Below are 23,824 nucleotides of genomic sequence, written 5' to 3'. Positions count from 1 at the left end.
GTGTGTGAGAGAGAGAGAGAATATCCTTCCATGCACATCTAATGACTGTCATTAAAGTGGTGGAGGAAAATCACTCTAATAAGAGAGAAAGACTGAGGCCTTGGCTGAAGGCCAAAACCACTATTCTGGCCATCACTCTCTTTCAGTGTGTGTGTGTGTGTGTGTGTGTGTGTGTGTGTGTGTGTGTGTGTGTGTGTGAGAGAGAGAGAGAGGAGTGAGAGATATTGATAGATATTGATCTGAGAATGGGATGAGGAAATCCTGAAGTTGAGATATGTTCCTGTGCTTACTGATTATGTGTGGCTGACCACACACACGCACACACACACACACACACACACAATAAATATAAAACCAATGCCTCAAGTACTGTAGGTATTATTAGGATATTGTTTGTCATGTTTGTTTCTCCTGTACAGTATTCCTCTGTAAATTATGCTGAAGGGGATGTATAGGGCCTCGGGGCCTCTGGCCTCTATGGTAGGCTACCATGTACCAATGGAGGAGTGACATCTAAAACATCCTCACAACATTGACCTATCACAAAGGCACCATCGTATAATGCAAGAGCATACTGGTTACCCCAGGCAGAACTAATCGGCTACTCCGGGGAAAATGGAGGGACTGTTCATTGTCAATTATATTGATCATTATGCAAGTTGTGTTGTGTTGTGTTGTGTGATTTACTGACACCTAGTGGAGCAGATGTGCACTCACAATCCTCTCACTCCATTTGACTCCCATCATCCCCTGCAGTCCACATTCTCGCTCCGATCAAGATGGCGGACAGACCAGGTAACGCTGCATTTAGTCTGTCAAAGTTAACATCTTATCACGACTTAGTTTGACACTTGTCCGTTATAAATATAATTTAGCCTGTCAGCAATACGTATTTATCAGGTTCTACAACTGAATAAGGGCGATATGTGTAGCATATTGGTGTGTAACCGCTGTCTGGAGGCCTCAATGCGACCACGGTCCTTTGAGTCAAGTCAAGGACTTTGCTGTCATTGCCATTCATCCATATACAGACAGTAACTGGCTAAATACAGTATTATATTGCATGTTATTATACAACTGGAACTTTCATTATTGTTTCTTAACCTATTGCATTGATTACTTTGAGCATCATGAGCAAAACTTTGTAAGCTAGCTGCTAGCTAACTTGAGTTAGCTAACGTTGGCTAACTAGTCAGTTTGCTATCTAGTGCTAGCTTGGCAGACAGGTAATTTGCTGGTCTGCATGGAGGCTTGTCTTGTCTGCACGCATATTCATTCATTCAGATTATGCAACTCAAATGGTCAATACGTCCCAATAGGAAGATAATAGCTAAGTTAAAATGTATAGTTGGCTAGTCGGTGCCCATTCAGTGTCGGTGCCCATGGACATCACATTTCTGTTTGCAAGAAATTTAAACTTCCAACATTCTTACAACTGCCAACTTTAAAATGTTGCTTGTTGGGAGTTGGTTGGGGCAGTGTGGAGGGCACCTAAAACCTCTCCTCGCCAGTGCTAATCAGTGTGGTATCTAACTGTCCCTGTGGCCGTGGCTGTTCCAGTTCCTGTGGTTGAGAAGCGGCTGATGGAAGTGAAGCTGGGAGAGCTGGGGTCCTGGCTGGGCGGCAGGGACTTCACCCCCAACGGTGTGCTCGCGTCCATCCGCAGGGGTGAGGACTGAGGACTCACACCGGTGTTAGCTTTCCGTATTGGACATAACTTTGCACAAACTAACCAGTGAAACACCTATTGTCAACCCCACCACAACTACACAGCCTCACTAGTGTATGTCAACCATGTACATACCAGCCGTGTGTGTATTTGGCATGTTGTGGAATGTTTTATTCTCTCCTAGGCCATGACAGATACTACAACAAGTATGTGAATGTGAAGAAAGGAGGAATCGGTGGTGTGGCCATGGTGGTGTTTGGCTACGTGGCCCTCAGCTACCTGTGGGAGTACGAGCACCTCAGTAAGTACTCACACACACACACACACCGTAAATTCCCTTTCCCAAGACACATTTCACAAACTATAAATTAGTGGTCAGCACATTTTAAATGCATAAGTGTAACCGAGGAAACAGTCAATGTGAGTGGGTGGCGAGTTGTTGATTAAACTCACTCCCCCAGTATAAATACCATCTACCCGTGCAGATGAAGAGCTAGCTTTTCAAGGGTGTAGCTGGTTAAAACGGGTGTCTGTCACACAGGAGACCAGGGTTTGAATCCCAACCTGGGCATGCTGAAACGTATGGGTTACATGTACAACATATCCACCACAGTGATATTTTGTCACCTAGTCTAGTATTTTAAAGGGATTGCACTGTCGATACTTTTAATCACCAGCTGCAATTATCTTCTGCTATTCTCCATGGCTTTTCTATTTGTGATTCATCTGACTTTGACTCTCTATTCTTTCTCTCAGAGCACGACCGCTGGAGGAAGTACCACTAAGCCCTACTGTACCACCTACTGACCCCAGACCTCTCCATCCCACTCCTCTCCCCCAACCCCCTGCAATTGGGCCAGCCTGGGTCCTCCCTCCCTGCTCTCAGCTGTGTATGTTCTGTACAATATGACCGTTGTGACCAATAAAAACACATCTAAGATTTATGAATCAATGTGTGGTGGAGTGATTGCATAGGTTCTTACTGGTGTGATTTAGGATAACAGTAAGCTAGATGACGTCACCCAGAAGGAGCTTTGTCATGTGTTGTGTTAGTGGTATCAGGGATACGGTACATGTTCCTGAATTCTGTATTAAATGATGCTGTATGAAATGCATATGAAATAACTATGATCCTGGAGGTGTATAGTAGTTATTTTTGGACTAAGTGTATCCAAGCAAGGGAATAAAATACAACTGATACAAAATTGGCGAACTTTTAATGTAGATTAGAAAAGAGAAGGCATGTCTTAATGTACAAAAGCTGACAGAACTGAACTGTGGAAGAACATATAAACGGTTGCATGCCAACCTGTCTTTGAAAGTTAGGCTGTTCATAGATTACAATATAATCTTGTCTCAGATGTAAAAAGTAAAAAAAAATCTATTGTAAGATGAAACAATATACGCAGAGTTAAATGCCAGGTTGGAATGCAGCCATTATCAATAAGACACATTCTCACAGATTTTCAGAAAAGCTTCACTGAGATTTCTGGTGTGAGAAGTACAGTATAGCTTTTATAAATATCAATGACATCCAGTAGTATTTGATAGTGAAAAAATATTACAACAGGCACAGGTGCACATTGATGGACTGGACTGGAGGACACCGCACAGCAGGACACTAAGGTTTCATTGACATCCATACAGTTATTTATTTTCACATAGTCCATATGTGGTGAGAGCTACTGGAACTGTAACGTTTACTTTGTGAATTCACCCTTACTATAAGAAAGGTACGACGGGAACAGTATAACGACGAATTCCACCATTTCAGTCTGTTCAGTAGCTGACATTCCAAACACTCACTTTGCAATCAGCATTTCAACTGACGCAAAGCCTGCTGGGATGCATGTAGACGGTATTCCCATTGACAAGTGCATCTTCCTCTATATCTGGGTATATATTCTGCCATGTCCGTTTGAACCAGCTGATCGAGCTGAGCCGTGGAACTGCAGGCTGTATCAGACGGTCTCTGCTCCTTTTAAGTGTCTGTCAGTGGGAGCAGGTTCAGAGTGGCTAGGGAGTTTATGTCCCAGGAGTCTAGAGAGGCTCCGCCTCTTCTTTTCCATCTGAGGAGAGGGTGAGCTGCAGAGCTGGACCAGCACGGCGTCGATGAAGGAGGTTACTGGCCACTCAGGAAGGCCAGGTGGCCCTTGGTGCATTTGTTGGCGTAGTGACCCTTCTCTCCACACTACAGAGACAGATGGAGATAGAGGTGTGTGGGAGGGGGGGGGATTATAACCTCAAAGTGTACTGAAACAGTAAACTATGACAGACAGTTGGTGAGTGAGTGTATGTATGAGAGAGAGAGAGAGAGAATCTCACCTTGTAGCAGGTGACCTGATCAAGGGGCCGTGGTCCTCGGTTGCCTCCCATGTTGTGATGCATGTTGGGGCCCATGCCGTGAGGCGGCCGCTGGTAACCCCCACCGGAGCCGGGATTGGTCGGCTGTATCATACAGAGGGCCGGGCGGCCAAGTGACGGCACGGGCTGGAACGGGAACATGAGAAGACACTGTGTTATCATGTACAGCAGCTCAGAGACGGATCATTGATGCTAGTATGTGGAAATCAAAATGTGTAAAGACAGGACTGAGTTTGTGTTCTCTACCTTCTGCTGGTTCAGTGCTTGTAACGGTAGAGGGGGCTGTTCTGTGGCTCCCATGGGCAGCTCAAAGCGAGGGCTGTGAAAACACACAAAGACCACATCACATTCACACAAAAGCTCTTCTAAAACTAGGACCACGAAAACAAGAAACATATAACATAATGTAGCCACGAGTGTACTTATGAAGAGGAAACTCACTGCATGAATTTACAGGACTTTCCCTCTGGACAGAAGCCCACCAGGTAGTTGACACAGATCACCCTCCTGGTGTGACGGTGTCTGCAGTCAGGGCCTGCAGAACAGGAAGATCACACACATCTGACTACTATTCACAGCAGCATAATACTGTATCAACTTGATGACAGGTGCATGAAACATTTGTGCCTGTGTGTTTCGTAAACAGGACGTACCGTGTTTGCAGAAGCCTCTGTCGTACCAGGGGCAGTCTTTGATCTTGGACTCTGGATCGATGTGCAGGAACGGACACTCCTTATTACTGCACTCGCCTAGAAAGACGGGCGGACAGACAGATACACAAACAGACATCAGAACCGGACATCTCTGGGGCTGAGAGGGGGATGGAGAGACTGATTAATTCAAATCTGGATGACATAAAGGTGGAGTATTTGAGTGTATTTACTTACGTTTTTATCCAACGATTTGGCTCATTTCTTTTCAATTAAAGCGCCATGCATTAAAAACATTAACACAGGCGTCTAAAAAGTCTGAACTCTGCTGGAAAAAAATCTATACATATATATATATTTTTTTTATAAAAATGGAATATCTGCATCAAAACAATACACTTGTGATAAGGTGATTACAAAATATATTCAGCTTTATATCCACATAGGGATACAAGAGGTAAAACATCAGCAGTCCCAGCTTTTCATAACCATTCTGAATCTCATATTGGTTTGTCATGTTTACTTCTTCGTCCCTCTACCAAACAGTAAATGTAACAGAGTTTAATTCTTTAAAACTCATCACATCGAATTTTGGCTGGCGAAGCTGGTTAAAGTGTGGGACAAGTGGGGGTGGGAGCAATATTGATGAGCGACGCAGTGACACCTGTTACATAGGCACTCTACAGTATGGATGATATACACACACCTTTGAGGAAGCACAACCTTTTTCGATAAACTTTGCTTTTATGTGTGAACAGAGTGTTTCTGTATTATATTGACACATTAGGCAGCTGTGTTACCTTTTTGAGTATAAGGTCCTTAGTTTGGCAAAAACTGACCAAATTGAGCAAGAAAACGTGAGAAGTGAGTGAGAATGTGTGAGATATGCCTATGTAGTAAGGTCAAACACCATGTCTCTGCCAGGGTTACTGACCGAACTTTGAGTAGAAGTAGCACTCGGGCATCTTGGTCATGTCATACTCGTGGAGGAACTCGCACTGGTCTCCCTTCTTACACAACCCTCGGAGCCAGTGCTTACACACCACCGTCTTCTCCCCACTGATGTGACGGAAAGGACACATCCCACCTGCAAGTGAAAACACACTCGTCAGATGGACACGTTGATCAGGCAGACAGGATTGTTGTATTGTGTCAACGGGGAACATGCAGAGGCTTGAACTGGAGAGATAAAAGTCCTTGACAGTGACCTGCTTGTATGAGAGGGGTGTAACTTTTGAGCACATCACGGAGCCGGCAGTAACATTTCACTGTGATTGCACACTGTACGTTTGCATGTGACGAATAAAGATCTGAATCTGGAAGGTTAAGAGGCTTGTAATCATCTTTACCTTTCTGACAGGCGGCTCTCATGAAGAACTCGCAGACTGCAGCTCCAGACTCTGAGGAAACAAGGAATACAGTGGTACAGACACTGCAAACCAAGCCATATACAAACGCACGAGGAAAAATATTAGATTTCTGATACCTATTAGCTAGGCTAAGTTCAACACATAGGAGTTGGCTAGTAATGTCACAAAGAAAAGGGTAGGTAGCATACGCTGTCGCTAGCTATAGTTGTAGTCTGGTAGACAGAATTGTCAAGTCGTAACACTCCGCTGAGAGTGGGCAGATAGAGGTCTGGACCCAGGATGAGTTTAACTTTGGTTGCAAGCTACGAATGTTGTGCACGTTAAGGAGACCAGACTTACTGTCCATTCCAGGGAATGGCAAAGGCTGTGCACCAAGCTGCTGCTCCACCGCGATCTCCAGATCAAACTTGATGTGATCTACGGTGGCTAGAAGGTCCTGCATGTTTACAATTCGAAGGGCTCCAATCAATAGAAACACGCTAGCTTATAGCTAGCTAGCTAACGTTAGCTATGCTAAGCTAATCAACGGTCCTTCGCTATCCGCAAGCTCTGCTAGCTAGCTCAATTTATGAAATCAAATGACACGAAAAACTAGTTAAAACGTAGCAAGCTAAAAGGACACTTAATTCACAACGAGAATAAATCAAACGCGGTAAAGAGTGTTTCGTCTTGTTTCTCCAACCTGAACAACTTTCTAGAACGCGCGCACGCGCAGGTTGAACTCCACCCTTTGACCTGGCAAATGTAATCAAACTCTGAGGGTACGATCCTCTATGGTACGATCCCACCTATTTTTCCTAAACAAGTGATGAAGTAGCGGAAATGAAGTGTGTGAGTGTTAAATTATTGCATTCTATTTAAAGTAATCTTGCGAGGGCTGCTGGTATTTTCTTGACTTTCTTTCTTAACCTGCATTCGCATGACATTTTCTGGCATCGATTAGCACACCTAGTCTTCCAAGTTCCTGCTCTGCAATGCTACCCTTTGATTTTGGTGTTTCATCAGTTCATTTTCCAAATTACCATGAACACCTGTGACAATGATTAAGTACTCCCCAATCAATATGGAGATGTATTCTGGCTGTGTAATACAATCTAAAGTGTCCCTGCTTTACACTGTCATTCCCTTTCCATCATCCTTGCGGAGTACACAGATCAGATCAGTTTTTTATTACATCCATTCTACAGGTACAGGGGAGTACAATTCTTGGGTTCTGGCTCCTCAATTACGCAGCAGCCACAGAATAACTAACAACACAAGAATAGCAATAAAAACAGTAACAGTACAGGATAAATATGAATAAAAACACTACAATAGACACAATACAATTGTAACAGTATTATCCGATGTAATAGACTCCAGTATGCATAAAGTGGATAGTGTATGAAGATGCAAATGTGCATGGCTGCATGTGGGTGTGTGTATGTACTGTGCAGTCTGAGTGAGCCTATGTGTGAGTGGCAGGGGCAGCAGGCTTAGTGTCTATTGTTAAGGAGTCTGGTTGCCTGATGGAAAAACCATCTCTGAGCCTGCAGGTCCGGGCCTTGAGGCTGCGATAACGCTGGCCAGATGGCAGTACCTGAAACAGGCCATGGGTTTGGGTGGCTGGGGTCTTTGATGATTCTGTGGGCTTTATCGGCACTCTTTGACTGTTCTATAGCTCCTGGATGGAGGAAAGCTCACAGCCATTGATGTGTTGGGCAGACCACACTACAGAGCAGTTCCCATACCACTCTGTGATGTTCAGTCAGGATGCTTTCAGTTGTGCCTCTGTAGAAAGCCTGTAGGATCTTGGTGTGAATCTAGTGTGAATTCAGTTGTATCCAAGTAAGTTCTTATAAACTGTTGCAAACTATTTAAACTAAACCTATTTGGTATTCGTCTAACAGGTCGCTTATCAGTATTGCTTCCTCCCGCAATTTGCCAACACTGGGATCGAACACTGCTGCCAGTTACACCACTTTTGAAGGCCCGAGTGGGCAGTATTTATACTGAGGAGTGAGTTTAACCAATTCAACTCAGTTACATTTGGATACTTGAATTATTCATGCATACAGTAAACAAACTTTACCAGGTAAACAAACAAAGAAAAAGCAGGTAAATCAGAAGAACTTTATTTAAAATGATGAAATAAAGAAAAACATCAGGTTCAAAAAATGACATGTAAAACAGCAAACTCACTGCCCATATCCCCAGCCTTCCTCTCCCTTCCCTCTACATATGAAATGAGTTACAATAGCACTTTTAACAACCATCACAGTATACACTAAACAACTGGAATGGTAGACCTTGTACACAAATAACCCATAGTCTCACTCCTTCTGTCCCATAACACTTCAGTATTTGCAGATCTGAGAGAAATAGGAAGGACTCAGCAAGCTGTCCAAAGCCAATCTGAAGGCTAGGCGGCTTATCCAACACAAAGTTCTTCAGACCTGCAAACATTTTAAGTGTAAGAGCTAGAGGAAGGCCTATGCTCCAGTCCCAAATCAGCCAATACCTAAGCTATATTCTCTATGGACTTGTAGAGATCAGAGAGGACCTGACAGTTCTAAGAAATGTGTTCAGATGGCATGATTGGCATTCCTTATCCTTGTATTATCCACCTAGACTTCCATTAGTGCATAAAACATTAAAGGTTGATTTTGGGACCGGGTATAACAGGTTGTTTGTGGACCAGAACATATTAATAACACAATCTCTCTTCAGGGTGGTCAGCAGAGGTGGAGAACGAATGAGCCCTCATGTCCCTTAGAAAGGCCTAACCAAGCTGTTCAGCCAGAACACCCTCTGCAGCCACAGTGGGTGCACTCGATAATCCTTCCCTGTAGCGAGAGAGAAGACAGAATTAGAATGTTTACATCACAAGGAAAAGATATGCATGTCCCCTCCACTACTCAAGAACATCTACAGGTGCACCATGGAGTGCTGACTGGGTGCCTTACAGTATGTATAGCACTCGCGACCGCAAAGCACTAGAGGGGTGGTGAAATCAGTAGGGCTGTACGACTCCGCCTGTTCAAACCAGAGATTTGACGATTCATTCCTCTTTTTCTCTCTCTCCATATGCCTAGGCCAAGGGGAGACTGCTGGAGTTGGGACAGCTGTCAAACTTTAAACAAAAACTCACAGTTTATATCCAGCGGATACAATATTGATCTAGGAAAGCCGTTTTGTGTTGCGATACTTATTCCACTTGGGATGCATGCGATTGTTGGCGCATAGTAGGCCAGGCGCATGGTGGGCGGGAGAGGGATTCCCTGCCTTATCTTTCCCTCCGCTATGTCAGTCTTCAGTCTCTTTTTCCTGCAAACCTAATAGCTACGGTAATAGCCTAGGTCTATAACGAATTATTGGCCTGTCCTACATAAATCACATGAGTGGCCTTAGCCCACCAGCACATCTTATCAGTGGAGCAAAAAAAACAACTGCTCGACTTCAAGAATCTCAGTCGACTTAAGGGTCTCCGAGTAGTTCGTCATTGACTTTCAGGGGGCAGCCCTAGAAATCAGCACATCACAGGGGGCCAGCACCCACCTACACCAGCCATCTACTCCAGAGGGCATACTCCATTCTCCATGAACAAAAGGCATCCTGCATACTCTCTTCTTTCCCTCTGGCAGAAGGTACAGAATTATCCGTTCTTGCACCGCCAGGCTTAATGACAGTTTCTACCTTCAAGCGGTGACACTTCTGAGCCATGAAGCCCACCCCCGCTACTGAAATAACTTGCACTATTATTGCCATTTCCACACCCAAATCTTGTATTTTAGATTCATTGTTTTTATATATAACTAATTTGTTCATTTATTTATCATTTATTTATAAAAATGTATCTCAGATTAGCATCTGTTTTTCAAGACAGCCCTATCCAGGGGTAACATTAGGAATTTCATTTCATTAGAAAAGCCTAAATAGGGACAGGGGTTGCAAATTAGCAGTGGCTAATAGAAACCCTATATGCAACACCTGTGTCATGTTATTGTAGCCCATTACAATTAGTGATGTGACGTTCGCGAACGATCCGATTCTTTTGAACAGCTCTTTAAAACGAACGATGGGAACCGATTCGCAGTTGTGGGAGCCGTTCTTTTTTCACTCAAGCTCCTCCCTACTACTTCACTGGCGAACAGGCAGGAGGAGAGCACAGTAATTCATTGTAGCCTGCTTAGTTTTTTTTAGGTGTTGCGTGAATAACATAAGTCAGGTTTATTTACACACAAACACATTTTATACAAAGGGTAAATCCCAAAAAATGATCTTGCTGTCAAAGCAGAGACATGTGGCGCCACCCTGTGGAATGTTTACCACAAATGTCCACACAAGCCATTACCAAATGAAATTATAGCCTAATCATTATTGCAGAATATCCCACCAATAGAATATATATTGGAGGTCTAAGTTTGAATGACTGAACCCTATCATTCCTCCCAGTGATTATTTCCCAGATAAAATGGGTCACCCCCAGGCTGGCTTCTTAAAAATAAATAAATAAAAATGAGCCAGTTTTTTTAATGGCTCTTTGAAAGGAACGGATCCTCAAGATCCAACTCTCTTCAAAGAGCCATAAATCCCATCTCTAGTTACAATGTTGTTTGTTTGTATTGTCCCTGACAAACAAATAAAACGCTATCTTGTATATATGACAAAAAGCCAACTTGAACACATAATGACCTCACTTTAGGCCATGTCATCCTATACACTCGATCCCAATGTGTTGTATTGGTGCTCGTTCTTTCTTCTTTCAGCCAAATCCGTTTAGATGGCAGTTTATGGCCACTTCACGTGCACAATACATCCATGCCAAACAAACTCACCACTTCCAGCTTGCTCTTTGGGACTCGGCAGATGCAGTTGGTTCCAAAGTTGGTGTCTCGTGTCTGGATACAGCGCAGGCAACACAGGTTCTCATAGCCCTGCTTCTTCCACTTGGCGATCAGGTTCTTGTCTGCGTATCCCTCCTTTATGCAGTAATCATACAGCTCTGAGCACACAAACACAGAGCAGAGTCAGTATACACATCACATGTGAATTGGTTCCCAGGGTTTGGAGTTGTGGGGAGTCGGGGACTGTTCCTGAGGACAAAACGTTACCTCGGCTGATGGCCTTTCTTTTGTAGAAGAGGTCGAAGATGTAGCGGCTCCTCTGGTGATGCAGTCTGAAGATCGGCCAAAGTGATTCCACCTTCCGCTTTCCCTCGTGAGGTTCCGTTTCGGCTAAAGAGAAGTTTGAAATGTTATAGTAAACAGGGTGGTTGAATATCGTTGGGCTAACGAGACAAACCGTGTATTTGTTGTGCTATGTTTTTGTGAAGCTGCGATCTTTACACTAGCTAGCCTAGTTAACTTACCTTCTCTCATCTTCTGGTCCAGCTCGTCCAGAGTCGGTTCAATAAGCTCCCAGCCATCAGGAGGGGGCTTCCTACTTCTTTTTACTTTAGGCATCTCTCTTAACTATACGAAAAAATACAGAAAATATCACAAAGCCTGATACTCCGATACTACCGTATTTCTCAAGGCCCGTCACTTCCTAAATGCGTCAATTTCGGTTGGGTCCTTCTGTTTTCTTTGTCTAGTGAGATATACGTCATCGTCTCAAACAAACAAATAACGTATACCATTTTATTTGCAATAAATTATTTGTCTACATGTAAATAATGCTATTTGTTACTGAAGAAGTACAATTTTGTATTCATATTCTCTAATGGCTGTGTATATAGTACTGAAATCAAATTGGGCGTGTTGCTCTCGGTCTTGGCATATTGCATCAGGTCGGTTAACTAAAAGATTGCCCCTGAATTAATCAAATAATTCCGTTATTTATTTTGTTTTGTAGAGCATAAATATGAATTCAATGCATGATTAATTTGGATTCACGTCGTATTTTACTCAGTATATGATTTTGCCTAAAATATACACAATATAGTTACATTTGGGGTTGTTTACTATAAGGCAATTTGTTGGGCAACTAAATGCTGTGCTGTGAGGAGGATCCGCTCAAGCTGTTTTTAGGCAGCTGTCAGCAAGGCTGTCAGGCAATATAGGATATATGTATTTATATTGGTACATCTCTTATAAGGCGTTTTTAATAAAAGTGTAGTATATCAAAATGCCTAAAGGAGGTAAGAATTGTATGACATGCTATATGTGTGAAGTAAAAATAGCGTACCTGCCTACAGTTGCTAGCCTATAGCTTCTCTACTGTGGTTCGCTTGAGAATAATATTAACTTTACCGTTAGCTATTGTTTGCCATTGTAATATGTGGCCACAAACGTTATACTCTATATGAATGCAACTTCTTACAGCTGTATTTGTTTTATTCTTTTTTTAGCACTGTGTAGCTGTGTGCAGCAATTCTTTTACATCATTCTATATCCCTTATCTTTTAGGTAGGAAAGGTGGCCATAAGGGTCGTATGCGGACCTACACCAGTCCCGATGAGATAGACGCTCAGATGAAGGAAGAGAAGGAGAGGAAAAAGGCTAGTTATCTCTGGGAGTTATTCCTGGATGTCTGTTGACTTAATTCGGTATGCTCATGTCAGCCATAATAGGACCCAAGGTGATCAAACTGTTTGGTGTGTGTGTGTGTGTGTGTGTGTGTGTGTGTGTGTGTGTGTGTATATATGTGTGCGTGTGTATATGTGTGCGGGAAGCAGCAGGAGGAAGAAGCAGAGGGTGCAGCTCAGAATGATCTTGAGGAAGATAAGCTTCCAGGGTCTGGCTCTGAAGACAGTGACGATGAGGGCTCACAGGTACATACACCTGTCTCTTTCTCTCTTCTTATACAGAATGAATACACTACCAACAGTGCATTTGGTTTAGCGTTTATTGTGTTGTGATATTACTCTGGACCTGTAGAAGAGAAAAGGTGTGGAGGGGTTGATAGACATCGAGAACCCCAACAGAGTGGCGTCAAAATCAAAGAAGGTCACACAGATCGAGCTGGATGAGCCCAAACAGCTATCCAGGAGAGAGAGGTGAGAGAGGCTGAGGCACACACACTCTCTCTCTCTCACACACAAACACACACATATAAACATACATCTATTGTCCTATATTGTGGTCTCTCCTCTCAGAGAGGAGATTGAGAAGCAGAAGGCTAAGGAGCGCTACATGAAGATGCACCTGGCAGGGAAGACAGACCAGGCTAAAGCTGACCTCGCTCGCCTCGCCATCATCAAGAAACAGAGGGAGGAGGCTGCACGGAAGAAAGAGGAGGAGAGGAAAGGTGGGCGGTCCCTGGCCTGGCCCTGCTTGGGCACAATATTTATGGAATAAATGCTGCTAACTCTACATTCCAGTCTTAGCAAGATGTTCTGTGTGGTTCACTGTACATGGCTCAGTACGTTACTAATGTACATTATATGTTTATGATGTTACTTAATAATGTTTATGATGCTACTTAATTCATCCTGTTACTTTTTGTTCTTACAGCAAAAGAAGGAGCAGCAGCAGCAGCAAAAGGAGTAAATTCACTCTCTCTGAAATGATGCAAAGTTTATTTATCAACAAGGCATTCATGGACTGATGCAATACTATTTTTAAAGGAAAAGCTATGAAGTGTATTTCACTTTTACTGTAAATTAATACAGTAATTTGGATGGAGGCAAATAAGAGTGAGATATGTAAACATGGTTCGGGATAACTCACATGTAATTCTAGCTTTGTTACATTGCTAAGAAAACGTGTTCACTTACACAACCCCTCCTTGCCCTGCACATGATACTGTTACATGATATAATATTTATTAACATGCAGATCTTCTTTACTAATGAGTGATATTTCTCACTTGTGTGGTTTTGGTGGATCGTTGTAAATAATAGCTCAATCATGAATATATATTTCAGATGAATATGATGATGTCATTGAGATGCTTATTTATTTTCCATAAGAAGGGCTTCGTGGTGATGGGAGCATAGAGTGTCACCCCTGTCAGCACTGCATGGTACCACACAATATCATCCATTAAAAGGTGCCAATCCTTGTGGTAATCATTCTTATGGTGATTTGTGGCATCACATATGCAGCACATAAAGGGTCTCTTTATTGTGGTCAGATCAGAAGAGTACAGGAGAGAAGGATCACCAGTAATGGAACTGAATGGGATTTGTTCTATAATTATGGTAAATCATTGATGTTAGTATAAGGAGGTACCAGATGTACTGTATTTGTTTCAGGAGCTGCAGTCTATCCCCACCATACCTTGGCACTGCTATGTCAACACTACCTTTGCATTAGGTCCCAGGAATATTACTTGCTTGACACAAAATGTCATGTTTTTGCACTGTCCATCCCTGTCCTGCAACCTGTGCTATGTCATCTTCATCAGCGTATGCCATTACCCTAGACAAATTTCCCTAGTACTGTGTGTAAACCATATACATAGCCAATAAACTGATATTGATTATTGAGTCAGTGAGGGCATGCCAGGATGACGTTACAAGAAGTATAAACCAGGTTATTGTTATACACGCCTGACCTTAACTATAACTGCAACTGTATTGCACTTAATGGGTCACATTTGGATTTTCAAAGATCTCAATAATGTTTGGCCCATGTCCACCTGAATGTACAATTATGTATATCATAATGTATACTTTTTACTTAAAATATTGATCAGCAGTACATATTATGTGCCAGTTCTATTTGTTTTGATCTGTCATTTTGGCTCTGGCTTCCTGAAGAGGAGGGGAAATACCTCCTAGTAAATTGATTGGTTGGCTGTTTTCGCGGACTTTACTCCTTTCTCTGTCCAAATCTGTCAATGTCATCCAGACAACTAGAGCTGCATCGCAAAACCGGTGGGTAGCCAACAAAATTGTAACATTGCCTGAACAAACTATTATAGCCTTTGTCCAGTTAAGACGCCAGTGTTAACTATTGACAAGTAAGGCATATTTATTTATTTAAACATGTTTTTTAGTTGACTTGTTTTGGCCGTAAATTAACCTTCCTGCCAAAAGTACTGGTGGTAGCTAGCGTTACTATCTAGCAAGCGAAGTTAGCCGGGGAAGTGAAGTTAGCAGGGGACGTTACAACACAATGTCAATCATTTTCGCATACATTTGAACATTTTCTTTCGGAAACACGTGTAAGTGTCCCGCCCAGCTAATGCAAGTACAAGGAAATGTGTCGCGGGAAAATGTGACCGCACGGCCGCAGTGGGAACGTCTAGCTCTAACTAACCTTTGCAAATTGCAATGTATAATCAGAAAAAGTCATAACCTGCTAACAAATTAGGGTGCCCTCGGTTCCTAAATCAGAGTTTGCTAGCTAACGTTAGCTAACAAAGCCTGTCTGACAGCCCGTGAATGGCACGTGCTAGACGGTGCATGTCCAATTCCAGCTTGCAGATAAGGGAAGGGTAATTCAGGACACTGACCCACTTTTTTATAAGGTAGAATTACTACAGATCTCATAGACAGCGAGACAAGTAGGTCGAGCAACGTTTGACTTATGATTTGAACAACACTCTTGAAAGAGTCATTAACTTTGTGAGTGAATTACAAAACAGATCGACCCTGTTATCTTGCTAGTCTGGTTTGTGTTACTCACCATGAGTGTGTTGGCTGTTTTCCTATCAAAAAAGTAATTACCAGAGAAATCTGTCCAGTTAAAGTTTAACTGGGCCTGGGCGGGGCTGCTGTGGTGTAGGGCTTGGACTGTCAGTATGAAAGCGTCACCCCACTCCTGTGCTGATTATGTTGCTGCTGGGTCTTTGGGTAGAGAATAGATACTCTGGTGAGAAATCTCACAAAACACATGCTAAGTGTTGTTGCTATGAAAAGAAACAATTTGTAATGCATTTTGTAAATTGAGTATTGAAGTTATCTGTATTGTGCATAATCTTGGAGCCGGCAGCAAAATTTACTGTAACTGTACACGTACGTGTACACGTGACAAAGAAATCTTGAATCTTGAAGTAACATGATAAAGCTAAGTGATATTGATGATTTAGGGAGCTTGGCTGCTTTGTGAAGTGACTGGTTAACAAATATGATATGTTTGTGTCATGTGTCCTAATTGACACGACTAGTGTATGGTGGGTGTTTATTTTTGCAGACCTACTTTCTGTCCCGAGACTAACCTCGTACTGCTTTGTGTCTGTTCATGTAGATCTCCCTGTGTCTGTGAGAGGAAAACTCAGCCATGTCTCTGACAAACGGTCACCATGAGAGCAAAGACATGTGGGAGTCCCACAACAAAATGATGCTGGAGCCACTCTCCACCAATGACTCTAAGGTGCGTATGTGTGTGTGTTTCGTGTGTGTGAGTGCATGTGAGTTTTATGCAGACCTGCAAATTTGTCACCTTTTGGCTACAGTCACCTTTTTATGTTAACCATGGTAGTTTCAGTGAATCTAGAGGGTTTTAGTTTTTTATGTCGTCACCTTTTTCACTACTCCGGAGTTTGCAGGTCTGTTTGTGTGTGTATATGTAGAAGTGATATTGTACAGGTGATTGACGTGTGAGTGTGTGTGTGGTAGGTGTTTGACATCATTAAGAAGGAGAAGCACAGACAGACGTACGGACTGGAGCTGATCGCCTCTGAGAACTTTACCAGCCGAGCTGTGCTGGAGGCCCTAGGCTCCTGCATGAACAACAAGTACTCTGAGGGATACCCCGGGCAGAGGTGCACTCACACACCCTTCCTAACACTACCTCACTACACACACACACACCCTACCTAACACAACCTTACTACACACACACCCTACCTAACACTACCTTACTACACACACACACCCTACCTAACACTACCTTACCACGCATACACACACACACCCTACCTAACACTACCTTACTACACACACACCCTTCCTAACACTACCTTACTACACACACACCCTACCTAACACTACCTTACTACACACACACCCTTCCTAACACTACCTTACTATACACACACCCTACCTAACACTACCTTACTACACACACACCATACCTAACACTACCTTACTACACACACACCCTACCTAACACTACCTTACCACACATACACACACACACTACCTAACACTACCTTACTACACGGTACCTACCACTACTTTACTACACACACATATACACCCCCACACACTCACACACCCTACCTAACACCTTCACCACATGATGAACACTCATTAATATTAAACTCTAACGTGTGTGTGTGTGTGCGCGTGTGTATGTGTGTGTGTAGGTACTATGGAGGTACTGAGCATGTGGATGAGCTGGAGAGACTGTGCCAGGAGAGAGCCCTAGAGGCCTATGGTCTGGACTCAGAGAAATGGGGTGTCAACGTGCAGCCGTATTCAGGTATTAAAAATACTCAGTCACACAATCACACACACACACACACTTTCTGACTCATTGATTGGCTGAGTACTCAATTAACATCAATCATTGCCATGATGTCTCTGGACCTGTCTAAAAGGCATCATAGATGTTTCACAAGAACATCTCAGTACCCAGTATCTGTTATTATGCAAATTGTTTTTGGTTATTTGTTTGTAAAATGTGTTGGCTCTTCTCTCTCCCTCCCCCCCAGGTTCACCTGCTAACTTTGCGGTGTATACCGCCATCGTGGAGCCCCATGGGAGGATCATGGGACTGGACCTGCCTGACGGAGGTCACCTGACCCACGGCTTCATGACTGACAAGAAGAAGATCTCTGCCACCTCCATCTTCTTTGAGTCCATGCCTTACAAGGTACAGACACACACACACACACTAGAGATGCGAATATTGCGGATATATCCGCGACATCCGCGGATATCCGCATCCGCTGGTGGGTGGGCCAATAAAAATCAACATTGTGATTAATTTTGGGTGGATTGCGGGTGGATTTGTCAGTTATATTCATTTTTAATAACTACTATAATTATATGTATTATATTATAACAACTGCGAGAAAGCGCGAGACCTGCCAGCAGCTCACTCAAATACCACTTCGTCAACCGAGATCCTGTGAAAGCGAGCCTATAATCTGAAAATCTGAAAATGTGCCTATAGGAAAAGCAAATGAGCACAAACGGCTGGACATAATTTAAATGTAAATACAATAACTTCATGTTTGGCGGGTTGGGTGCGGGTGCGGCCCGTGCGGGTCTCTGAATTTTAGAAGATAATTACGTCTGGTGGGTGGCGGGTGGATGATTGATGAGTGCACGCGGATTCGGGTGCGCTCAAACTCCATCCGCGCATCTCTTAACACACACACACAACCTCAGAATTTGAACACTCCCTACTCAAGAGATCACTAGTATTACTAGTCTTCTACTGGGCTCTGAAATCTGACACAGATCTTTCATTAGCCAGTCCTCTGTGGCAAGGACTATCTCTTAACACTCTTTATAGAATCATATAAGGAGTGTAGAGTCTCCAAATGTTGTTCTACACAAATTTAGTTTTTGTGGTCCCCTGACAGTCACTTTGACCCAGTGAATGCAAGTCCCTGACCCAGTAGATGTAACCTCTACAACTATAGGTTTTCTAGGTTATGTCCCCGCCCCCACTCTCCCTTGATAGGCTGATGAGTAGAGCCTGATGGTGATAATCCAATCGTTTTTGGGTGTACTGTGGACCTGCCGAGTGTTTTTCAAGTTGATTACATGAGGTCTGAAGGGGGTTCAGAGTTATTCAGAATGACCCAACTCTTATCTGTCTGCAACATGTATGTCTGACTAAAGTTCAGCTACAGCCCTTAGTCTATGAAAGCAGGAGTGTGTGTGGGAGGGCTGGGGGGGGGGGGGGGGGTTGAACTGATTTATCATGTCCTGAATGTGTCCTCTGTAGGTCAATCCAGAGACTGGCTTAATTGACTACAACAGACTGGAAGAGAATGCACGACTGTTTCACCCCAGACTCATCATTGCAGGTCACACCACACACACACACACAAACAGCAGGTCCTGACGTCAGCAGTTCAGTTTATACAGTGTACCCATTCACACAATCACTCACACTCACAGCACAGGGAACAGGGCATGCTGTTTTAGATAACACTATGTACTTCTGTTGATACAGTGTGTTTTTATGCTCTGTCAATGCAGACTTGGCCTGGCCTGGAGCCAGATTTAGATATGGTAACTGAACCCTCGTCTCGTCCTCTCTCCAGGAACAAGCTGCTACTCCCGTAACCTCGACTATGCTCGTTTGCGTCAGATTGCGGATGAGAACGGAGCGTTCCTATTGGCCGACATGGCCCACATCAGCGGGCTGGTGGCAGCCGGTGTGGTGCCCTCCCCCTTCGAGTACTGCGATATTGTTTCCACGACGACGCACAAAACACTCCGAGGCTGCCGGTCCGGAGTAATCTTCTACAGGAAGGGTGTGTGTGCGTGTGTGTGCGTGCGCGCGTGAGTGTGATAAAAAAGGCTTCACTTAATGAGAGTGCAGGTGCTTAAGTCTAGATCCCATCTTCCTCAGGTGTGCGTAGTGTGGACGCCAAAGGGAAGGAGACGCTGTACAACCTGGAGTCTCCGATCAACCAGGCCGTGTTCCCCGGTCTGCAGGGAGGGCCTCACAACCACGCCATCGCCGGTAGGAGGAGCACACGACCCTCTGTTCACCCGGTTTCTACGCTCTATACACGCCATATCCGTGACTGGTCGATCACGCCTTGGCCGATACGCCGCCAACACAACGGGTCACGCTCACTCCAGCTGTCTCCGCTCTCGTCTCTCCGTCTCCCTCTTTCTCAGGAGTGGCGGTGGCCCTGAAGCAGGCCGTGACCCCGGAGTTTAAGGTCTACCAGCTGCAGGTGGTGGCCAACTGTAAAGCCCTGGCCAACGCCCTCATCAGCCACGGTTACAAGATCGTCACTGGTGAGACTGAATCAGGCCCTGACCCTCAACACCAGAGAGATCTGGGTGAATTAGGCTAGCATTGTGGCAGTATTTTTAACCAGCCCCAACCAGATTAGACCACATTACTTTCTGATTCTGACTCTGGGGGGGGAAAAAAAAAAGTTGGGGCTGCTTCCACATTGCTCACTTGTTTCCCAGACGCCTCTCTCAGAGATTCAGACAGTTTCTCATACACTCTCCGACCTGCTGTTCTCCAGGCGGTTCTGATAACCACCTGATCCTGCTGGACCTGCGGCCCAACAGAACCGACGGAGGGCGGGCTGAGAAGGTTCTGGAAGCCTGCGCCATCGCCTGCAACAAAAACACCTGCCCGGGTAACATGCGTACACACACGTTACCTTATCTGTGTGTGTGGGGGGTGTGCGTGCATAGTAACACTGTGTTTATTTCAGGTGACAAGAGTGCGCTGCGTCCCAGTGGTCTGAGGTTCGGCTCCCCTGCTCTGACCTCCAGAGGCTTGGTAGAGTCTGACTTCAGGAAAGTAGCAGAGTTTATCCACAGAGGTAAGCTTAGACCCTCGGTGTGTGTGTGTGTGTGCGCGTTTGTGTGTGTGTGTGTGTGTGTGCGCGCACGTGCGTGCGCGTGCGCGTGTGTGTGCGCGTGTGTGTGTGTGCACGTGTTAAAGCGAGTGCATTACACCTCACTGACTCCCTTGTGGTGTCTGTCCTGCAGCTATAAAGCTGACACTGCAGATCCAGTCCAGCCTGGACCCCAAGGCCACTCTAAAGGACTTCAAGGAGGCCTTGGCCCACGGAGAGAAGCACCAGCAGGAGGTAGCGGAGCTCAGGGCAGATGTGGAGGCCTTCGCAGGCACCTTCCCCATGCCGGGCCTGCCTGAGCTCTAGAGAACCAAGGAGAAATCTGACTTTTGCTCTTAAACTGCTGTCAAATGCCCTTGAGTGGCCTTTGCTGGTTTGTGTGTGTGTGTGTGTGTGTGTGTTACTGAAGATGCAAATTTCCTTTCCACTGTCTGTGCCAACCGTTCTGACTGTGCCCCTGATCACGCCACTCATGCCAGTCCCAAATGCTGTATGCCAACAGTTGCCCTTGATACTGTTGCGGACATCTTGTTACCTTTGATGAAGTGCTTTAACCAAGGGTTTGTGGATATCTGGACAAATTAAACACCACACTGTGACTTTGTTCTTGTTTCTCTCCTACAGTATGCTGTCCACTGCCTTGTGTAACTCTGCTCTTAAGCTCTGAATAGAGATACACTGTAACTCTTAAGACCAAATTCAATTGACTTAAATTGTACCATTAATATATGCTCTTATGACGATTTAAAAGAAGTTCTTTACTGTGTGTTCTGCTTGCTTTCTTCCTTGAGGTATGTGGATGGATGGATGACTGATTCAAGATCAGTTAACTATAAAGACTTAAATGCACACCCCAGATCTATATGAGTAAGTGCATTGAACAAAACGACGATGTGCCAGAACTGTGCCAGAAGTAATTGTCTTTGGAGCCAAAGAAGAACGATTGAAAGTCAGTGCTCAGCTCCAATCAGTAATGCTGAAAACCACAAACGAAGCCAGAAATCTTGGACTCAACAGTCCAACGTCTTAATGTGATTTCAACCGTCACATTAAAGGACAATGCTAGTTTTTGACAACCTGGACCTTATTTACGACATATTATAAGACGTTTGACTCACCGAGATCACTGGTGTAGTTCGGAGGCCTGTAGAAGAAATTTAAAATCCACAACAGGCCTATGCTCTATGTAAGCACAACTAGCGATTCATCAAGACAGATTGATGAAAACAACCGTTTCGCGGCAGAAAATAGATTTTTAGAAGCTGCATTCTCGTTGCCACCACCACCGCCATTACATGGATATACTGGCTCGCGCTGGATTTTAAATTTCTTCTACATGCCTCCGAACTACACCAAAGTGATCTCGGTGAGTTAAACGTCATATATGTCGTAAATAAGGTCCAGGTTGTCAAAAACGAGCATTGTCCTTTAAGACAATTACAAAGCCAGCTTACTATCACCTGAACAATATATCAAGGATTAAAGGATTTATGTCTCAGCAGGATCTGAAATAACTTGTCCATGCGTTTATCTTCAGTAGACTTAACAACTGTAAAGGTGTGTTAACAGGTCTCAAAAATCGATCAGACGCAGCTGATTCAGAACACTGCTGCTCGAGTCCTCACTAAGACCCACTTCACATCACTCCAGTTCTGAGGTCCTTACACTGGCTTCCTGTCTGTCAAAGAATTGACTTTAAAATACTGCTGTTGGCTTATAAAGCACTGAATGGTTTAGGGCCAAAATATATTTCTGATCTGCTGCTACGTTATGAACCATCCAGACCTCTCAGGTCGTCTGGCACAGGCCTGCTTTCTGTCAAACAGTTAAAACAAAACATGGAAAAGCAGCGTTCAGTTTTTTATGCAGGTCTGCTGCAACTATCAGTTCTTTCTCACTTCTTTTTGCTGCTGCTTTTTATTAAATCAAATAATTATTAATTCATACACTGCACTGTAACTATTTTATTTTTCCTGCATTTCGTTTTGTATAACATTTTATGTGTTGCACTTTGTCTTGATGCTTTTAATGTCTCATGTAAAGCACTTTGAATTACCTTGTTGCTGAAATGTGCTATACAAAATGCCTTGCCTTGCCTATCCCCTCAACAAGAATGAGATTCATTCTTCATACACACACAGGTTTTTGTAGTACTTGATCTTTAATGATGAGTTGCATTGGCCTCCACAGCATGTCAGTGAAACTCAAATCAACACTTAGAATGGTTCCGACGCCCATGATTTTAACAAATGCTGGGTTTTGGCGCTACCATTAAATAACTTATTTAGACGCGTTCTGTCCGAGTGAAATTATTTTTCCGAGGTAGTCTTCTTCTGTGGTGGTGGCGGTGCTTTGAAGCTTCAAAGTGTATTAACACTTTGTATTCTGTGTATTAACACACCGAAGCTTCAAAGTGTATTAACACTTTGTATTCTGTGTATTAACGCACCGGTATGTGTGGCCATCGGATTTTGTGACCGGTGGTCACACATTTCGGTGATCACAGACGTCGGTGTATTAACATGCAGAAATCAGTGACCACCGGATCTGGTCACTGATGGTCACAGAATTCCGCATAACACCTGGTTGAATCAGGGCGACGCGAAACCTCCGGTTGAAAATACGTCGGTTGCTCTGGGAAGAGGGGCCAGCAGCTGATGACACAGTGGAAGTTTGAAGTGCTAACAGTAACTATAGTAACAGTACTCCTATATGCTAACATGGATATCTTAATAGCAACACTATAGCTTACAATGAGAATCAGAATCAGTTTTTATTATTAAAATAATAACTCAAATACTCAGTGAATTGCTGAAACTGAACAAGGAACACAGTCTATCTAATGCTGTGTTCACACCGGGTGCCAATTTCTCCGGCCGTGCAGTGAGTTTACATAGAAAGTCAATAAAATTCCCGATCTCCCGGGTGGGAGTCCAATACTTTCACCGCTACTCTACTTATGCAGTGGAGATCGGTAGATTGATTTTGGTGTCCTTCTTTATTTTGGTGTGCTGGTACTACTGCCTCTTGTGGTGCCAACAGAGAAATGCAGGTCAACATTGACCGGTGTAAGGGAGGGAGGGAGTGACAACCCGACAAACGCTATCTATGGTGCTGGCTTACAGCCATGCACAAAAACACCTTCCCATGCATCAATGTCACTCCATGTCACCTCACAGCATGAACAGAAAGAGAGGACGCTTTAGAGCGTGGGTCCTCTTAGAAGTGTTATTGGTGACTATTCAATCTGAATCTATAACCAGGCTTTTGTGAGTAAGATGAAAATTACAGTCATCTTGTGCAGTGAGAATGTCTACACCTTAGAATAATGTAACCAATGAAATGATGTGTATAAGAGATAAGAGTTCTCTCTGCCTGTCTCG

General features: G+C 43.9%; 5 protein-coding genes across 9 annotated transcripts; 3 read left to right on the top strand and 2 right to left on the bottom strand.

The window, feature by feature from the left end:
• Window positions 1-762: 762 nt before the first annotated feature.
• Window positions 763-2,613, top strand: atp5mf (ATP synthase membrane subunit f). The gene is made up of 4 exons (XM_084438147.1): window positions 763-795; window positions 1,561-1,668; window positions 1,854-1,970; window positions 2,426-2,613. The coding sequence occupies exons 1-4, from the start codon at window positions 780-782 to the stop codon at window positions 2,452-2,454; spliced, it is 270 nt and encodes an 89-aa protein (XP_084294273.1). The 5' UTR covers window positions 763-779; the 3' UTR covers window positions 2,455-2,613.
• Window positions 2,614-2,904: 291 nt separating this feature from the next.
• cpsf4 (cleavage and polyadenylation specific factor 4) lies at window positions 2,905-6,742 on the bottom strand. The gene is made up of 8 exons (XM_084438143.1): window positions 6,393-6,742; window positions 6,033-6,083; window positions 5,618-5,770; window positions 4,687-4,782; window positions 4,475-4,568; window positions 4,280-4,352; window positions 3,995-4,159; window positions 2,905-3,860 (listed from the first exon to the last, which is right to left on the bottom strand). The coding sequence occupies exons 1-8, from the start codon at window positions 6,493-6,495 to the stop codon at window positions 3,792-3,794; spliced, it is 804 nt and encodes a 267-aa protein (XP_084294269.1). The 5' UTR covers window positions 6,496-6,742; the 3' UTR covers window positions 2,905-3,791.
• Window positions 6,743-7,950: 1,208 nt separating this feature from the next.
• bud31 (BUD31 homolog) lies at window positions 7,951-15,633 on the bottom strand. 2 transcript variants are annotated; one of them, XM_084438145.1, is made up of 5 exons: window positions 15,611-15,627; window positions 11,404-11,506; window positions 11,147-11,269; window positions 10,871-11,037; window positions 7,951-8,878 (listed from the first exon to the last, which is right to left on the bottom strand). In XM_084438145.1, exons 1-5 carry the CDS (start codon window positions 15,611-15,613, stop codon window positions 8,828-8,830), a joined length of 447 nt encoding a protein of 148 aa, XP_084294271.1. In that variant the 5' UTR covers window positions 15,614-15,627; the 3' UTR covers window positions 7,951-8,827. The 2 variants fall into 2 exon arrangements, with proteins under 2 accessions (XP_084294271.1, XP_084294272.1); XM_084438146.1 differs by having other exon boundaries at window positions 7,952-8,878; window positions 11,404-11,501; window positions 15,611-15,633.
• pdap1b (pdgfa associated protein 1b) lies at window positions 11,773-14,672 on the top strand. Its single transcript, XM_084438144.1, has 6 exons — window positions 11,773-12,174; window positions 12,443-12,534; window positions 12,712-12,807; window positions 12,914-13,032; window positions 13,132-13,283; window positions 13,490-14,672. Exons 1-6 carry the CDS (start codon window positions 12,162-12,164, stop codon window positions 13,543-13,545), a joined length of 528 nt encoding a protein of 175 aa, XP_084294270.1. The 5' UTR covers window positions 11,773-12,161; the 3' UTR covers window positions 13,546-14,672.
• On the top strand, window positions 14,810-21,207 carry shmt1 (serine hydroxymethyltransferase 1 (soluble)). 4 transcript variants are annotated; one of them, XM_084438137.1, is made up of 12 exons: window positions 14,810-14,856; window positions 16,172-16,297; window positions 16,543-16,688; window positions 17,235-17,350; window positions 17,583-17,743; window positions 18,830-18,911; window positions 19,152-19,364; window positions 19,463-19,576; window positions 19,738-19,860; window positions 20,100-20,216; window positions 20,295-20,405; window positions 20,575-21,207. In XM_084438137.1, exons 2-12 carry the CDS (start codon window positions 16,205-16,207, stop codon window positions 20,745-20,747), a joined length of 1,449 nt encoding a protein of 482 aa, XP_084294263.1. In that variant the 5' UTR covers window positions 14,810-14,856; window positions 16,172-16,204; the 3' UTR covers window positions 20,748-21,207. The 4 variants fall into 4 exon arrangements, with proteins under 4 accessions (XP_084294263.1, XP_084294265.1, XP_084294266.1 ...); XM_084438139.1 differs by having other exon boundaries at window positions 14,824-14,942; XM_084438140.1 differs by lacking the exon at window positions 14,810-14,856 and adding an exon at window positions 15,126-15,146.
• Window positions 21,208-23,824: the final 2,617 nt, after the last annotated feature.

Source organism: Borostomias antarcticus (assembly GCF_949987555.1).
Source record: "Borostomias antarcticus genome assembly, chromosome: 5".
Classification (NCBI taxonomy): domain Eukaryota; kingdom Metazoa; phylum Chordata; class Actinopteri; order Stomiiformes; family Stomiidae; genus Borostomias; species Borostomias antarcticus.
This window is presented reverse-complemented; position numbering and strand designations above follow the sequence as displayed.

Excerpts from the sequence above, each read along its gene's own strand:
- atp5mf (XM_084438147.1), top strand. Across the intron at positions 1,669-1,853 it reads GCTCGCGTCCATCCGCAGGG|GCCATGACAGATACTACAAC; the intron begins GTGAGGACTGAG and ends ATTCTCTCCTAG. Across the intron at positions 1,971-2,425 it reads GTGGGAGTACGAGCACCTCA|AGCACGACCGCTGGAGGAAG; the intron begins GTAAGTACTCAC and ends TCTTTCTCTCAG.
- bud31 (XM_084438145.1), bottom strand. Across the intron at positions 11,038-11,146 it reads AAGAAAGGCCATCAGCCGAG|AGCTGTATGATTACTGCATA; the intron begins GTAACGTTTTGT and ends TTGTGTGCTCAG. Across the intron at positions 8,879-10,870 it reads CAAAGAGCAAGCTGGAAGTG|GGAAGGATTATCGAGTGCAC; the intron begins GTGAGTTTGTTT and ends CTCTCGCTACAG.
- pdap1b (XM_084438144.1), top strand. Across the intron at positions 12,535-12,711 it reads AAGAGAAGGAGAGGAAAAAG|CAGGAGGAAGAAGCAGAGGG; the intron begins GCTAGTTATCTC and ends TGCGGGAAGCAG. Across the intron at positions 13,284-13,489 it reads GAAAGAGGAGGAGAGGAAAG|CAAAAGAAGGAGCAGCAGCA; the intron begins GTGGGCGGTCCC and ends TTGTTCTTACAG.
- shmt1 (XM_084438137.1), top strand. The coding sequence starts at position 16,205 with ATGTCTCTGACAAACGGTCACCATGAGAGCAAAGACATGTGGGAGTCC. Across the intron at positions 16,298-16,542 it reads TCTCCACCAATGACTCTAAG|GTGTTTGACATCATTAAGAA; the intron begins GTGCGTATGTGT and ends TGTGTGTGGTAG. Across the intron at positions 19,577-19,737 it reads TCACAACCACGCCATCGCCG|GAGTGGCGGTGGCCCTGAAG; the intron begins GTAGGAGGAGCA and ends CCTCTTTCTCAG.
- cpsf4 (XM_084438143.1), bottom strand. The coding sequence starts at position 6,495 with ATGCAGGACCTTCTAGCCACCGTAGATCACATCAAGTTTGATCTGGAG. Across the intron at positions 6,084-6,392 it reads GCCATTCCCTGGAATGGACA|AGTCTGGAGCTGCAGTCTGC; the intron begins GTAAGTCTGGTC and ends TTGTTTCCTCAG. Across the intron at positions 4,569-4,686 it reads CAGAGGCTTCTGCAAACACG|GCCCTGACTGCAGACACCGT; the intron begins GTACGTCCTGTT and ends CCTGTTCTGCAG.